This window comes from Gymnodraco acuticeps, unplaced genomic scaffold, assembly GCF_902827175.1.
Source record: "Gymnodraco acuticeps unplaced genomic scaffold, fGymAcu1.1, whole genome shotgun sequence".
Classification (NCBI taxonomy): domain Eukaryota; kingdom Metazoa; phylum Chordata; class Actinopteri; order Perciformes; family Bathydraconidae; genus Gymnodraco; species Gymnodraco acuticeps.
In genome coordinates this window covers 1,117,692-1,134,444 of record NW_022991064.1, presented here as the reverse complement: position 1 = coordinate 1,134,444, position 16,753 = coordinate 1,117,692, and the positions used below count along the sequence as shown (strand labels likewise).

At 44.0% G+C, this 16,753-nt stretch overlaps 1 protein-coding gene across 2 annotated transcripts; it reads right to left on the bottom strand.

Annotated features, from left to right (window-relative positions):
• Nucleotides 1-527: 527 nt before the first annotated feature.
• Nucleotides 528-15,182, bottom strand: LOC117559964 (alpha-2,8-sialyltransferase 8F-like). 2 transcript variants are annotated; one of them, XR_004571080.1, is made up of 9 exons: nt 14,886-15,182; nt 12,410-12,484; nt 12,069-12,143; nt 11,455-11,599; nt 9,159-9,271; nt 8,935-9,027; nt 7,577-8,858; nt 1,689-1,822; nt 528-1,530 (listed from the first exon to the last, which is right to left on the bottom strand). XR_004571080.1 is itself a non-coding variant. In XM_034236706.1 (7 exons), the coding sequence occupies exons 1-7, from the start codon at nt 14,978-14,980 to the stop codon at nt 8,357-8,359; spliced, it is 1,098 nt and encodes a 365-aa protein (XP_034092597.1). In that variant the 5' UTR covers nt 14,981-15,182; the 3' UTR covers nt 7,398-8,356. The 2 variants fall into 2 exon arrangements, 1 of the variants encoding a protein (XP_034092597.1); XM_034236706.1 differs by lacking the exons at nt 528-1,530; nt 1,689-1,822 and having other exon boundaries at nt 7,398-8,858.
• Between the last annotated feature and the right edge of the window lie 1,571 nt (nt 15,183-16,753).

Below are 16,753 nucleotides of genomic sequence, written 5' to 3'. Positions count from 1 at the left end.
TCAGGACCTCACCGACTCTAAACACATGCTAATGATGAATCATTTATTTGCCTAAATTTGCTCTTGTATTTCCATTTTTAAAGCATAAATACATCTTAAGCAGAGTTGGGTGTAACGCGTTACTGTAATAATATTACTTTTGTCGGTAACGGAGTAGTGTAACGGGCTACTTTTATAATTCAGTCACACTACAGTTACTAACATTGCCCCGACACACGTTACTTCGTTACTTTTATAAAATCAGTCATAATCACACTGACAGACAAGAGGGGTTTCCGCCGCAGGTTTATATGTACGTAATCTGCGCGACTTGCGCATCCACATCTCCGCGTGCAGTGCTGCATAAACATGGCTGAGTCAGCGATAACTTTCGAGGGGTGGAGGTATGCCCATTATTTTGAGTTTGTCCGAAGAATAGACAGGAATGTGACGGTGAGGTGCAAACTGTGTCCAGGCCAGTTATCCACTGCTGTAAACACCACGTCAAACCTCAACAAACACCTGCAAAGAACACATGCTAAGGTGAAGCTAATAGCTAAGGACCCCCGAGTAAAGTAACAAGTTACTTTATGTAGAGAGTAACGAAGTAGTGTAATATATTACTTTTTTGGGTCGACAGCCCAGAGGCAAGTCAGAGGAACCGGAGGTGGTCTCGGGTGGATGACCCGGGGGCAAGGCAGAGTTCGAGGAGGGCGTCTCGGGCGGACGGCAGAGTTAAAAAAGGGGTGAAGGCCACAGCGGGCCAACTCAGGGGGCCGGGCATGAGGGCGAAGGCAGCGGCTGGAAGAGTCAGGGGGCCGGGCTTGAGGGCGAAGGCCGCGGCTGGGGAACTCAGGGGGCCGGGCTCGAGGGCGAAAGCCGCTGGGGAACTCAGGAGGCCGGGCACAAGGTCGGGTAAGAAGGCGGCGGCCACAATGAGGACAGCCTCAAAACCCGAGCGTCATGCAAGCTCCCAGGCATTCCTGCAAACACATTCCAGAAATGTCCCTTTCCATCTACAACTCCTTGAAGGATGATGGAGTGCCAGCCTTTACGGTTGAAATAGTCGCAGTGGTATTCCTATGGTGCCAAGATGGGTATGTGTGATCTATCAATAGCACCTACACACTGAGGGAGCCCCCACCTGTTCTCAGTGTAGGCAGCCATTTCTGCAAACTGCTCCCGGTCTGGTGAACAAATTAGTTCCGGTACTAACAACGTCTCTGCAGCAGCACAGAAGTCTTGCACACACCGGCACACAGTTGTGTTGCTCACTCCGAAAAGATGTCCAATGCTTCTGTACTCTGAGCCGGTCGCAAGCTTCCACAGTGCGATGGCCACCCTCTTCTTTAGAGGTATACACTCGCGGAATGGTGTGTCCTGTCTCTCCATCGCTGGCCGCAGTTTGTTGCACAGGTAGACGTAGGTTTCCTCAGACATCCTGAAGTTCTTCACCCACTGAGTGTGTGTGAAAGATGGAACAATCACACCCCACCACTCGGTTGCTCGGTCAAGCATCCACACACATGGTCTGCGGTGGCAACCTAACTTCTGAAATACACAAACAAAAGCATACATATTTTAATACGTAAAAGTGGTAGCTACAATTAATTAAATACTTGAAACACTTTTGTCATATAATGAGCGTGAAACACTTTGGTCGTATAGTAAGCGTGAAACACATTGCTAGTTAGCGAACGTTAGCTTACCGAGTAGCGTTGTCGTTGAGTCGTCCTGGAGTAGTCTCTGCCGCGTTGTACGATTGCCATAAGTCTCCCCTCAGCTTCTTCTGTATTACGTCTTGCAATTAGCAGCCTTTTCCGAAACAAAGTTTTCCTTCTTGCTGTGATAAAAAACCACATACCAAGAAGCAAGGACACGATGGCTTCCACATCCTCCATTGTTTTTGTGTGTTTTGTGAGTTGTGTCGCATTGAAGGTGACGTCACGGCAGTTGTATGCAGCGTTGCTCCGCCCGCCAAAAAGCTGATCGCCCCGCCTACACTGCGTTACTATAGTAACTACCCCAGTTCCTAAACTGTAATGGAAGCGCAGCATTAAAGTGAGCCGGGCCTAACAAGGCCAAACCAAACCGAGCGAGGCCGACGCGCCATTAGAGGCTTCAGACAAGTCTTCAGGACTACTTGTGAGAAGCTGTAGCCACTCAGGCAACAAGCTCCTGAGCCAGGGCTTGCGAGCAACCTCCTGACGTGCCTCCTTCAAGGCAGCCTCTCTACCCCGTCTAGATGAGGCGTTATTCCAAGTGTAAAAAATGTACTCCAGAGAGTACCCAAGCCTGTAGAGCAAAATAATCTGAGTCTGCTGAGTCCAAAGTTGGTCGGTTCATTCTGTTATGATCTCTGTTAAGATCGCGGAAAAAGGTAGGACCCAAATGCAGACTACAAAAAAGGTAAAATAGGTCTATAAACAAAAAGCGAGCTTTATTCAAAAGCCGATGACAAAAAACATGACATGAACACAACGGTAGCACAAGGAAGAAACATAAAAAACTGACCGTGACTGACATGGAGGAAGACAGGAGAAACAGGGGAACGACAAGACTAAGGGAACGACAAGACTAAATACAGAGAGGGGTAATCACGGGACGAGAAACAGCGGGGTATGGGAGGCAGAAACACAAGGGCAACAGGTGAAAACAATGAGACAATCAGACACAGGAGGAAAACAAGAGAGAGGGAGAACAGAACAGCAAAAACAAAACCCATTACCAGACAGACAACACTAAAACCGTGACATAGAAGACATCCAGAATTTCAACTTCACCATTGACAGCCACACTCTATCTCCCCCCCCTCACATCCGCAACCTCGGAGTCATCTTCGACAGTCAGCTCAAATTCAACCACCACATCAATCACATCACCAGGACCGCCTTTTTCCACCTCAAAAACATTGCCCGTCTCCGCCCATCACTCTCCTCCTCTGCTGCTGAAACCCTGATTCATGCATTCATCACATCACGACTCGACTACTGCAATAGCATCCTCTACGGCAGGGCTATTCAACTTCATTAGCAAGTGGGCCAAATAGGAAAATCACTGGGGGTTTGTGGGCCACACAATACTTTGTCAAGGAACCACTACAAATAACTTTTGCTTACAGTAGTGTTAATAGATACTAATACATTAAATGAACTAGTCAAGTGCATCCCTTTTTTTTTTAACTTTAATTGTATCAACATAAATCATTACAGAAAGCAACCAGTCCATAAAAAAGTAGGAAAGCTTCGGTTACAAGGCTTGACACAAAAATAGAAAATGTTGCATCTTTAAAACTAAGGAGACATGAGTTTTTTCCCCCAACAGTTCCATGTCCACTAATGTACAAAACAAGATGAATATAATAAAACAGTATTCATCACATTAACAGTAAGTAGCCCTGTGTATAATATCCTCAACACTTCCAAGCATACATAAGGTGCATTGAAGACAACACAAGTCCATACAATGTAATACTAAATGCAAATAGAACATAGTAAAACAATAGCCATCAGACTCACAATAACATTCATATCTTGGAAACATTTTTACAATTTTCGAAACAGTAAGTAGGCTTGTTTGAATGACCATAAAATGAATGACCATAAAAACAGATCTGCATACATACCATGAATCAGACTTCTATCATGTTTAGCCTGTTTGAGTCAGTGAGAGAAATTACACTGCCTTGATTTAGGTATTTCAGCATAGTTTGTCTGAAGTGGTAAGAGCAATCCTGAGACACTCATGCAACTTCTCATTGGTCATGGAGCGACGTGCCCTCGTTTTGATGGCATTCATATGAGAAAAGCTAGACTCACAAGTATAGGTAGATCCAAACATTGTCAGCATAAGCAAGGCCACCTTCCTCATTGTTGGCCACTTGACTCCGTTCAAATTATGCTAGCAGTCCCTGTACTTTCCTTCTCCGTTCCTCTGAGCCCACGGGAAAACTGGCAGAAAACGAGCCGTGATTTGAGTTGTAGTGTCGCTTTACGTTGTATTCTTTCATCACGGATATACTTTCGTTGCACAATAAACACACCGGTTTATTACTTGTTGCGGCTGGCAAAGTAAATACGTATTTGTCAGTCCATTCATTCTGGAATTGGCGATTTTCCGAATCAACTTTACGTTTCTTGGGCTTGGAGAGAGACATCTTGAAGCTGTTGTTAACTAAAGTACTTTCTCTGTGGCCCGCGAACCTAGTGTGTAACGTGAGTTTGACTGAGCCAATGACAAGTGAGGACACAGTGCGTTTTGTTTTTTTAATGAGCAGAGCGCGGCAGGCAAAATAATGGATTCAAAATAATTCAAATGAATGGAAAAACCAGCGTTTTCGCCGCATCGTCAGATTTAGTGTGATCAGACATTAGTTTTATTTATGCTATTACACATATGCCATTTCGATTTGCAGGTAACCTCTTGTGGGCCAGAAAAAAGTTCTGAAGGGCCTGATTCGGCCCGTGGGCCGCTAGTTGAATAGGCCTGCTCTACGGCATACCATCCAACCTCCTCAATAAACTCCAACATATCCAGAACTCTGCTGCCCGCCTCCTCACCCACACCCGCTCCCGAGACCACATCACTCCCTTCCTCCAGAACCTCCACTGGCTCCCCGTCCGTCAAAGAATCCACTTCAAAGTCCTCCTGATTACTCACAAAGCCCTCAACAACCAGGCTCCCCCCTCCCTCACAGACCTGCTGCACCACCACACCCCTTCCCGCTGCCACATCAATCACCGGACCTGGGGGGACAGAGCCTTCTCCGTCGCTGCCCCTTCCCTCTGGAACTCACTCCCACAACCCATCAGAGACTGCACTGACCTCACCACCTTCAAAAAACTTACAAAAACTCACCTCTTCAATCTGGCTTTTAATTTGTGATTGTTTTTGTATTATTTGACTTTAACTTTAACTATATATTTATTTGTTGTTCCTTTATTTTATTATACCAGTTTATTTATGAATTGTACATCTAACATAGGTCCACCCCAAATAGATCAGCTTGCTGAAAGTGCTAGCTGCATTAGAATATAATATAATATGTATACTGAGAGGGCAAGGTATGTGTCACTGTCAACCCTCAAAAACTGGCAAGTAATACCCTAATCATAGTACATACAAATAAGGCGGGACACACAAGTGATGGTCTTGTATCCAAGCATCAAGCAAAGTATCAGAAACTAGGGCTGTGCGATTATGGCAAAAATCATAATCACGATTATTTGGGTCAATAATTGATATCACGATTATTTTTACGATTATTCATTGACCATTTATTGAACTTTAAAACAAATAATATTTTACCAATAAACAAGATCAACAAATATGTTGGAGCGCACTTCCAAAACCATACTAAACATATATTATTAATATGATAAATACAAATAAATTAGACCAAAATAAATTAAATCAAATATGATGCAGTGCACTGTCACAACCTACTGAAAACTCCTTAACATATAGCCAACATTTTGGTAAAACATATTCAACATATTCCACTCAGTTAAACGTTGAAGGCTGGCCAACCGTCATGGTCCAGAAGTAACAGGAAATAAATGTTGAACTACAATTTAAGACCAAATAAAAATGTTTAGGCCACCATGGCAAATGCTGGTAGGGCTGCTCATGTCATCTCTTAAAGATTTTTTGCAAGAAACACCAGCCTGTTTACATGGTCTGGTTTCAGAGATGAGCGCAGGCAGGTGACAATATTGCCACCTGTACTGAAGACCCTCAGCCACGCCCCGACACATGGGGTGACGCCGGCCAATCACAAAGCTTTGGTGCGTTCAAGTGTATTATTCTGGCACAGGAAGATTATGATACAGGACATTAACGATAAAACAGAATATTGTTGTTCTATTTTTAGACACATCTCGCGATCGACTGGTTGGGCACCTCTAGGACCATAGGTCTGTTGTGGTAGCAAAGTAGTCAGCTGAAGCCACATCTCTCTCAACTTCCCCACGGCATTTGTCATATAGTGCAGGCAGCGCAGACCTGCTGAAATAATACCGAGACGGCATCGCGTAACGCTTGTCCAACGTGTTGACAAGTTGTTTAAAGCCCTGGTTGCTAACAGTGCTAACTGGTTACATATCTTTAGCGATGTGAAATGTAATGGCAAAGTACTTGCAAATAGTGGAAATAGTTGTACCCTTCTTTTTAACGAGTTGCTGCTCTTGTTCTGACATCTTCGCTCGTGCTAAACACTCACAACACATGTCACTCCCACGTGACCGAGTGGGCTTTTAGGGAGGGGCGAAAGCGCACCCAGCAAAAATAATCGTATTTTGTCAATTTTGCCTTTTTCATAATCGTCGCAAGCCATAATCGTAATCGCGATTAAAATACGATTAATTGCACAGCCCTATCAGAAACTATACATTACATTCCATTACATTGCATGTACACCCATATAATTATTAGATGTTAATTATGCCCAGTCCCAAAGCCACCACTGTGTATTTGTATCCAACTGGAATTCCTTTACATCTCACAATATGTCAGTAAACACACATCTTTTCAAATATCAAAACCTTTCCATGACTGAAAGTTATATTTTCAATTACCATTACCTTGCAAGTTTGCTGGAAAAAGTAAGAAATGATTATGACTATTATTATGGCCAAAATGACAATACTAATTATTTTTGTACCAAAGTTGAGATCATAATTATTTATCAAATGTATTAATTGGTGTAAGTGACAATATATTCTATCGCACTTTCTGCTTTTGCCCTCTGCTCAGAGGGTCTATTGCCCCTTTCACACCAACGCAGCTCCCGTTTTAGCTCCGTGTTTGCGCTCTTCTCGTTCGGAACAGGTTTTTCTTTTCAGCCCCCGTTTTGTTAGTACCGCCCAGAGCCCGAGTGGTGCTGAGTCATTGCGTCATAGTTTGCGTCATGACGTAACCGTTTACGTGCCTGCTTCATAAAGCCAAACCGTGCGGAAACCCCTCACATCGACAACAACAAAAATGGCTGATTGTATTGAAGCGCTGCTCGTTTTGCTTTTGCTTTGTCGAAACCAAATGCAAATAATAGGTACACGGTACGGTCATAACCAGCGGTTGCCATCTCTCGCTGCAATTGCTGTAAAATTGCTTTGGACCGCGTGCTCCCCTCCAGCTTCCTCTGTACCTCTTGGGAAGACCAGATTCCCAGTAGGTAGCTGGTCTCTTCAGTGGACCACTGCTGTTTAAGTTTGGGGTTTTCCATCGTTGTGTACAAACTGGACAAAACGTGGGCTTTTTGTTGTTGTTCAGGAGGTTGATCCCGCCCCTTCCCCTCCCCCCGCCTCCGACGTAAGCGTGACATATGCAGTTCTTGCTTTTAGACGAAAATGTTTTCGAGCATGTGTAACGGGTCACAACCGTAAGCGACCTGTTATCTATCAGGAAATGACAGCGAGGGATCTGGGTGTCTTTTCTGGCATTTATTCTGAGAACAAAAATAATATTCCCTTTGCATCCGCGTCGCACATCCTCAGCAGTGCTCACTTCAATGTCTTCTAGTATTTATTTATACATTGAGAAATTATTAAATTACCAAGAAAATCTTATTTTTAAGTTATCATACAAAATACAAACATACCTGAGAACAAAAATAATATTCTCTTTGCATCCGCATAGCACATCTTTACAAAAGAAAAGAAAGAAAAGTCAGAAAGTGTAACCAATGTAAACAAAGAAAATGACGCAGAACGCGTCTATTTCCCGCCAAAACCACACCGTGGATATCGCTCAAAAATACAATTTCTTACGGTGGAAACTTAACAAAAACGGGTTAATAATATACCCAAATTGACACTTAACAACATACATCACTTTCATAAACTTAAATTGCCGGTTTAACACACAAAATTGTAATGAACTATAACACAATTCCTAGCACAGCTTACCCTCAGCAGTGCTCACTTCGATGTGAGGGGAAAGCGGAAATGACATCCAGGAAATAGAAAACGATGTGCAACGGGAAAGTGTTCCCACTAGAAACAATACTCAAAAATATTAAAAGGAAACAATCTCATAGAAATAAAATTCACAACCTATTGTAAATTGTAATTTATAATTAATAATTGTGTATACACATTTGTAACTCCGTAACACATGGTAAGAACCGGTTTTCAGGTAAAAAACAGCCGGCTCCGCTGCGGTGTGAACAGGAAAAACGGTGCTTATCAGGCTCAAGCTCCGAACCGGCCCTGGAACCGCGTTGGTGTGAAAGGGGCATAAGAGCTGATATGGGGAGAGAGTGAGTGGATTGGATTGAAAAGGCATAGTTTAGAGACAAATTCTGAGATTAGTCCTCAGTCCACAAGGAAATGTCCCAATTATTCAGATGCCCAGTCTCATCTGTCTCTGGACCTGAAAACTAATTGTTACCTGGTCGACAGTTCCCCAGGTGAAGCCTGAGCACACCTTGACTGTGCAGCTGCAACAACAGATTAAACTCAGCAGGCATGGAATGCGCTCCCCAGTTAACTGTTTCATCATCGAAATAGTGGTTTTTCACGGCATTGAGTTCAAATGGATGAATACTGAAGGGCCAGAAACCGTACACATGCACGTTGGCACAGTTTTCCAGCGCTATGTTAACCATCACTAAGCCGGTGCTGAGTATGCCTCTGTGTAGGCCTCTGTGTAGGCCTCTGTGTAGGCCTCTGGAGCGCCAGAAGTTGTTCAGTCTCCGGAGGTAATCAGGGTTGAAGTAGGTGGGCCTAATTGGACTTTCAAGGTCCCTCATGCTGTATGCAGCCTTCAGGCACAAAGGAGTACAAAAGTCAAAGGCAAAGGCAGGTAGAAGCAGCAGGGACTTGCCGTAAATATGTAGACTCTCCACAAATGGACGGCTAGGCCCGTCTAAGGGCCCATACCTGAAAATAGAAAGAATGTTTGGCAACAAAACTAAAATAAATGTTATGGTACAGTGAGACTAATTGTTTTGCTCACTTTCTAACGAGGATCCTCGGATTTGCTGTCACAATGTCAGTCTTGTTGCCCACATGTTTCTCATAGCCTTTTCCCAAAGAAGGTAGGTTGCACCTGAAAAGCATAACGGACGAATCAGAAATTATTATTGGGAATTTTATGATCTTTTTAATTCTTTATGTTTAATTCTGTAGATTGATGTCGCCATCAGCCTTTCAGTCCCCTAATCTTGACAGATTTCTCACCTGATAACAAGCTGAGCCGAATCGATCATCTCTCCACAGTTGCTGTTTGTCAGAATCCCTGAGTTCCCAACAACAGCACACGTGTCATATATTTTCTTTGGAAATGGATTCTCCTGGAAATAAAACCAATGAAAAAATATATTACAGAACAATAACATGCATATGATTATATAATGTTTGTGAATGAGCAAGAGCCATGGGGATGTTTACAAATCCCCTATAACAGTTCCAACATTTGTTAACGTGTGTGAGTGAGAGTATTTATTTAATGTACACTCGAGGTGTTAGAGATGCGTTATTGATTTCCTACATTCTTTTACGATTTTAAACGTACTGAAACAGCGCACAATTCTCCAAAATGACTGACTATAGTGTATAAGAGAGTTTGAAGCTGCGGTTTGAGCTAGGGCGCAGGTAGTGGCCATTGGGCCCTCAACTTTGCGCCCCTTGGCTGATTTGCCATCTCAGCTGATCACACACAGTGAAATGTAGCCTCTGTATTTAAACCATCCCAGTATCAGGAGCAGTGGGCTGTATCCTGGAATCTGAAACCTGAAACTTCTGAACTATTCTGGTTAGTCCTGACAAAGTTGTTGTGTCCATGGATCAGACAGTTGATATTTAGATTTACAAATCAGCAATTATATAATTAAAAGCAGACATGCTGTGTATTGAAATAAGATTGTAGTTTTTTTTTTAGCATTCGTCAGATTAAGAAGTCCTCACTTCAAATCATAATTATGTGTGTGTGCGTGAGTGTGTGCGTGCATGTGTGTGTTTGTGAAAGGGTGGTCATAGGTCAGGGGTGCCAAACCTTTTTTTAACCGAGAGCTACTTTTAAAGTTGCCAGTCTGCCGAGATCTACCAGTCCAAATAGAGAAGCGTAGCCATTACTGACAGCCTACTACCAGGTAAATACACTCTTCTACTTGTATAAAACTGACCTTTGTACAATTAATACTTCATAAAATACTGCAGATCCTTTATCTTACCTCTTTCTAATCTACACACATACAAGTATTTAACTGAAGCTACACAACAGTGTTGTTGATACAGAGTTGGAGTTTATTCACACGTCACATACTACAGTGGGTAATGTTTTCAAGAAACATTGAACAGTGCTGCCACATATGACACAGGACAAAAAGAAAAGACTCTGAACCCTTTCTTTGCCATTAAAATTAGGCTTACTAATAAGACAACTCAGATCTGAAGCTACACAGGAATCTGCTGCAACAGTGCAATAAAAAAGACAACATTAATAGAATCAAACCGTTTTTTTTGTTGCATTTTAGTAGAGTATAAAAATAAATGCCTTTAAAATAGGATGCAAGCAACACTAGTTTCTTAACCTGAACTGATAATAGACTATAATCAATTTCAGTTTGCATTCTTATACCATTTTGTACAATAATTATAATGAATAAGTTCAAACAAACTAAAACTTACAGCTGATTAATAACGGTATCTAACTTGAGTTTTTATCAAAAACCTGTTGAAATACTGCTGTTATTTTTACTGTCCCCAAAAAGCGCGTCGGCAGCCTCCAGGAATGCTTCTTTCACAACTTCGCCGTCTTTGAAAGACTTCATGTGTTTCTCAAGAACGTGACTGACACGATAAGATGCTCTGGTAGCAGCCTTGCTCTTGTTGTTGGGCCTGGTGAAAATGGACTGCTGTGCATTTAGCTGTCCTTTCAGGCCCCTCCCCTTTTGGAGCGTAGGGCAGAATTAGGAGGGAATTCCGTCTCGTAGCGTTTGTGCACTGTTTTGAAATGCCGCTCCTAAATTACCCTTCTTCGATAAAGCCACGCTCGCATTGCAGATGAGACAGATGGACTTTGAATTGGAATAGATACAAAAATAATCATCCTCCCACTCGGAGTGAAAATTATATTTATTTTTTTTTTGCTTCTGCCATAATTGCGGTCTTGTGTGTGTGTGCACTGTCACTCCTGTTGACACGGACAACGTCAGCGAAATAGTGCCCACTGTCCGCCAGCCACGCCCCGACACATGGGGTCACGCCGGCCAATCACAAAGCTTTGATGCGTTCAAGTGCATTATTCTGGCACAGGAAGATTATGTTACAGGACATTAACGATAAAACAGAATATTGTTGTTCATTCCCGGTCGATCGCGATCGACTGGTTGGGCACCCCTGTGGGTGGTCGTTTCTATCAAACAGTCACCATGTAACTAAACACATCATTTATAATCTCTGAGCCCTTTAAGGAACAATAAAGACAACAAGCAGAAGATGATGTGATACTATCCATGAATGAAAAACTACATACCTTTATGAAGGTGCTGAACATCTCTGGAGTCACCATGCGGGTCGTCGTGCTTTCCTCAGAGTACACAATATTTGATCCCACTGGAGAGTTGGCCTGGGTAATGATGGCGCTGTCAAGTCCCTGGCCCTGACTTCTCAGCTGAGAACTGGGGTAACACAAGGACTTTGTTAAAAAAACATCCAAGTCAGGAGTTTTGTTGAACTGAAAGCTTTATGATTGACCAAACACAGTAAGTGGCAATTTGTTCAGATTATATATCAAACGTATCTTCTTTCTTATAAGGATTTTTAATTGATATAATCCTCAACGTGAGTTAAAGTTATCTTCAGGTGAAGTCCCTCTGTTTTACTCTCTGACTCGTGCTATACATTTGTTAAGATTTTTGATTACCAATGGATTCAGTTGCAAATTGTTGAATGATGTGGCACTCTTGGGCTTCTTCTAAATACTTTTAAAACCAACTCACTGAATAGTCTCAAACTGTGACAATGTTTAGTGTTTATACTCTTCCCCTGAGAAACAGCAAATATTTGCCTGCATGGACTATTAATTGCAATTCTGGCCACAACCTTTTTTATCAACATTTTATACAAAATGTAATGAAATACAATTACCTGAAGTTTCTGTAATTATCTTCTTGCTTCTTCCAAGTTTTTGAGTAGAGTTCTCTTACTTTTTCAATGAGCTCCCTGTCTCTCACACACACACACACACACACACACACACACACACACACACACACACACACACACACACACACACACACACACACACACACCACACACACACACACACACACACACACACACACACACACACACACACACACACACACACACACACACACACACACACAGTCAGGTGTGTGACCCCTCGTGATAACATGAATTGTTCTGATGAAGGCATTAACAGAAAGGTCCCTTCAAGGAGAAGCATGGACGGTGTTTGCTCTCACCTGCATCCTTTGCAAAGGTCAGAGGGCCAAGGGGGGATTTTCTTGGGTGAAGGTGGTTCACTTGGTAAAAGATGGCTGTGCAACAAACAAGAGACAAACAGCACAGCACATTCATTTATACATAGTCCACACCAAAAGGCAAATGAGCTATGATGACAGGTGTGGTTTACCAAAAACTACAAAAAAACATCAACTAAACTCATTTTAAAACAACGAGAAAGCAATCCAATACAAAATAAAGACTGAGAATAACAACTGATTGACAGGGGAGTTATTGAATGTCGTTCTGCGCTGAAAAATGTGAAAGGACTGTGTCATTAATTCAAAGTAAATGTTTTAAATGGTCTATTTAAAAATGGTGGTTTCTTTTTTCAGCAGGATTTATTTTCGGTTGACCCGTGCAAAACACATTCCCCCTGATTCGACCTAAAACAATAATTTAACCTAAATAGTTTTTCTCACTTCAAAGAATGTCACATGACCACATGATGTGGACAAAGCAAGGTCACTGCAAGATTTGCTGCGGCCGTCATTAACCCGCTACCCACTACACCGCGCTGTCCGTGAGAAGGACCAATCCAGAAACACTTAAATAAGGTAATGATTTGAAATTGTGTTGTTTTTAAAGTTGAATGTCTTACCGCCTGTCTTAGTACTTGTCTATGTGTAAGCAAAGTTTAGCCGTGTGTTAAATACTTTTTTAAGGCTTGCTTAACCAGATAATTTTTTAAATGTATCATGCAAATGGCTAACTTTGTTGTTACTGTTTGACTATTGAAAAGTTTAAATTGTTGCATATGTAATATTGGTTTTGTGAGGGAATAATTCTCCTTCTACTCCTAAGATATCAAACCTTTTTTTGCCTGTTGACGTTTATGACCAACCCTGAGTCTGTTATCTCTCTTAAGGAATGGGAGGCTCTAGCTATCTCGATAAACCAGTTTATGACCTGTCAACTGTCTGTCACGAAATGGTTTATGGTTGTGGGAACGCTGGCTTCGAGGCCATTAAGGGTCAGACGTAAGTGATTCAGGGTGCCCAGCTGTTTAGTCTCCAAATATGTTGTTTACTCTCTCTGAACTAGTTAAAAGGGCTATCGAGAGAGAGGCGCGGCAGATTTGATGTGGCAACTCTCCGTGCAGTCAGAACCTCTGGCTGCTGTGACTTGTGATGTGAAATTCTCTGGCCGATACTCGTAATAAACCATCAGTGTTTGACATCAAAGCTCCAACTCTCCTCGTGTCTCTCTGAGTCCTGACTCTCCATTGCTGCAGAAGTTTCCCTTACAGGTTTCACATAAGGTATTTGGATAGGGCTTAGGGTTAGCAAGTTTAGCCACGTGTTAGCTAGTTTTTAAAGCTAGTTCAACCAGGTTGTTTTCATAAATGTCTCATACAAGGGGCAAACTTTTGTTGAGTTTGACAAGTGAAATATTTAAACTGATATATATATATACCTATAACTGTTGAGGAGAAATTTTTTAGGAGTGCACACACACACACACACACACACACACACACACACACACACACACACACACACACACACACACACACACACAGAAAGACAGTTGACAGAAGCCTGAAATGCAAATTAGTGTGAGAGGCCTTTGGAATAAAAACAAGGGAGTTGTTGATTCAAGCGTTTTGAATATGTGGGACCTGCACATCTGACACAGAGCTTGAGCAGTGTACAATGGCAGTGCTTGGCATCAGGGTGGAGGACTATCCTCTCCTGCCACTGCAGCACATCGGACTCATTGTTGAAGGTGTGGAAGTCTTCAATGAGTTGCCATAAGTTGCACATGCATGTGCCATGTTATTTGGCTTCATCTTTGCTCTAAACTTGAGCTATGTGAGTTCAAATACACCTTTGATGCACTGCAGAAAACGTTCATGGCGATTGAACCAAAGAAAATGACACGCAGAGTTTGCAGTCTGAGTGTCAAGCTTTAAGTATTGGATACATGAAAGACTTTTGAATGTTTTTTGTTCTAAAGCTTGTGTTCAAATACAGTGTAATGCAAGGGTTCTTTGTTTAATTAAAATTTTAAGAGGAAATTGAATAAAAGAGGAACTATTCAGCAAAAGAAAACTTGAACTGCATTAATCTTATTATTATAAAACAGAATAGGTGATGCATATTTTAAAGACATCTCAATAAATGTTAAGGTCTTTTGAAGAGAATATTCCTGTCTTTATTGATATGTGAACAGAGTGTAAAGAAGTGTTTTAAGTTTAAAAGTCAAAATGCTTCTTTGATATATAGTAGTAAATGTAATGCTTTGAACTAAATAAATTATATTACTGTATAATTAAAAACTTTACTTTGATCTAATAATAAACATGAACTCAGTCCAAAAGGAGAAATGTAGTTATAACAAAGTACATGGTGCCTTGTGAGAAACATATCCTCATACCCAGGTAAATAGAAAACCTGCTCCACAGGTTGTTGGAACAAGTACTGACACGCTTACCCGTTGTCCACAATGATCCAGAAGGCAGTGATCAGCAGGCTCCCCAAACAGAGTACAATTAAAGGGATGGATAACTTCTCAGGGTGTCGCTTCATCCCGATCTTGTATCTAGATGTCAAACTTTGGACTCTCTGCTCTCTACTCAGTTTGTAGCCTATATCTCTTGCCTCTTTTCTCAGACAAGTCCTCTGTCTTCTTTGCACTTGGTCTTTCCCGTTTGGTTTGCGTCGTTGTCAGACGGGTCGAAGAACTAATGTCCTTGTTTGATTGAACTCCTACTTTAGTCTTCGTCATGTCTCTTTGGTCCACCCATTTTTTACATGTCCCTCCCTCCATCATTTGTTTCAACACATGCAATACAATGACTCATACGGTGACAGTAGCAATAAAGAGGCTTGTTAAGTTAACCCAGAGGAACACATTGGCCTTTATACTTTTTTAGTTACTATGAAGATTTAGATCAATTATAGAAAAAGATAATCAACAAAAACAAAATCAAACAAAACTGAATCTTACAACCGAGTCCCCTCTCGAGTTCCCCTCTCGAGTCCCCTCTCGAGTCCCCTCTCGAGTTCCCCCTTGGTTCCCCTCTCGAGTCTCCTCTCGAGTCCCCTCTCGAGTCACGTCTCAAGTCCCTACCCAATGTCCTGGTCCGTTGGAGGTTCTGCTGGGGGTCCTGCCAACTCCATGTCCAATCCCGTTGGAGGCCCCGTCGACTACTCCTCTGCCGGGGGTCCTACCAATCGTATGTCTGTCCCGTTGGAGGTCCCGCCGTCTACTCTCCTGCCGGGGGTCCTGTCAGCTCCTTGTCCTGTCTCGTTGGAGGTCCCGCCGACTACTCTCCTGCCGGGGGTCCTGCCAACCCTTTGTCCTGTGCCGTTGGAGGTCCCGCCGTCTACTCTCCTGCCGGGGGTCCTGCCAACCCTTTGTCCTGTGCCGTTGGAGGCCCCGCCGACTACTCTCCTGCCGGGGGTCCTGCCAACCGTTTGTCCTGTGCCATTGGAGGCCCCGCCGACTACTCTCCTGCCGGGGGTCCTACCAACCCCTTGTCCTGTTCCGTTGGAGGCCCCGCCATGCTCTGTCTCGCCGGGGGTCCTGCCAATCCTGTGTCCTGGTCCTCTTCCGTGGGTATCCTGCCGAGGCCTGTCCCACCAGCTCCGGTTCCTGTCCGGCCGACACCGGGTCCTGCCCGGCCTCCGGCGCTGGACCGTCAGCGCCTTCCTGCCCGGCCTCCGGAGCTCTCTGGTCTTCGCCCTCGAGCCCGGCCCCCTGAGAGCCGCGGTCTTCGCCCTCGATCCCGGCCCTCTGTGAGCCGTGGTCTTCGCCCTCGAGCCCGGCCCCCTGAGAGCCGCGGTCTTCGCCCTCGATCCCGGCCCCCTGAGAGCCGTGGTCTTCGCCCGCGATCCCGGCCCTCTGTGAGCCGTGGTCTTCGCCCGCGATCCCGGCCCTCTGTGAGCCGTGGTCTTCGCCCGCGATCCCGGCCCCCTGACTCTTCCTGCCACTGCCCTCGTCCTCGAGCCCGGCCCCCTGACTCTTCCTGCCGCGGCCTTCGCCCTCGAGCCCGGCCCCCTGACTTTCCCGGCCGCGGTCCTCGCCCTCATGCTCGGCCCCCTGAGTTCGCCCGCGATGGCCTTCGCCCCTCCATAACCCCCACCTTGGACTCTGCCTTGCCCCCGGGCCGTCCGCCCGAATACCCCTTTTTGAACTCTGCCTTGCCCCCGGGCCGTCCGCCCGAGAACCCCTCCTTGAACTCTGCCTTGCCCCCGGGCCGTCCGCCCGAGATCCCTTCCTGGTCCTCTGCTGTGCTCCTGGGCGGTCAGCTCAGTCCCGTCCTCCTGACCCCCTCCACCCACCCTGGTGGCCTAGTG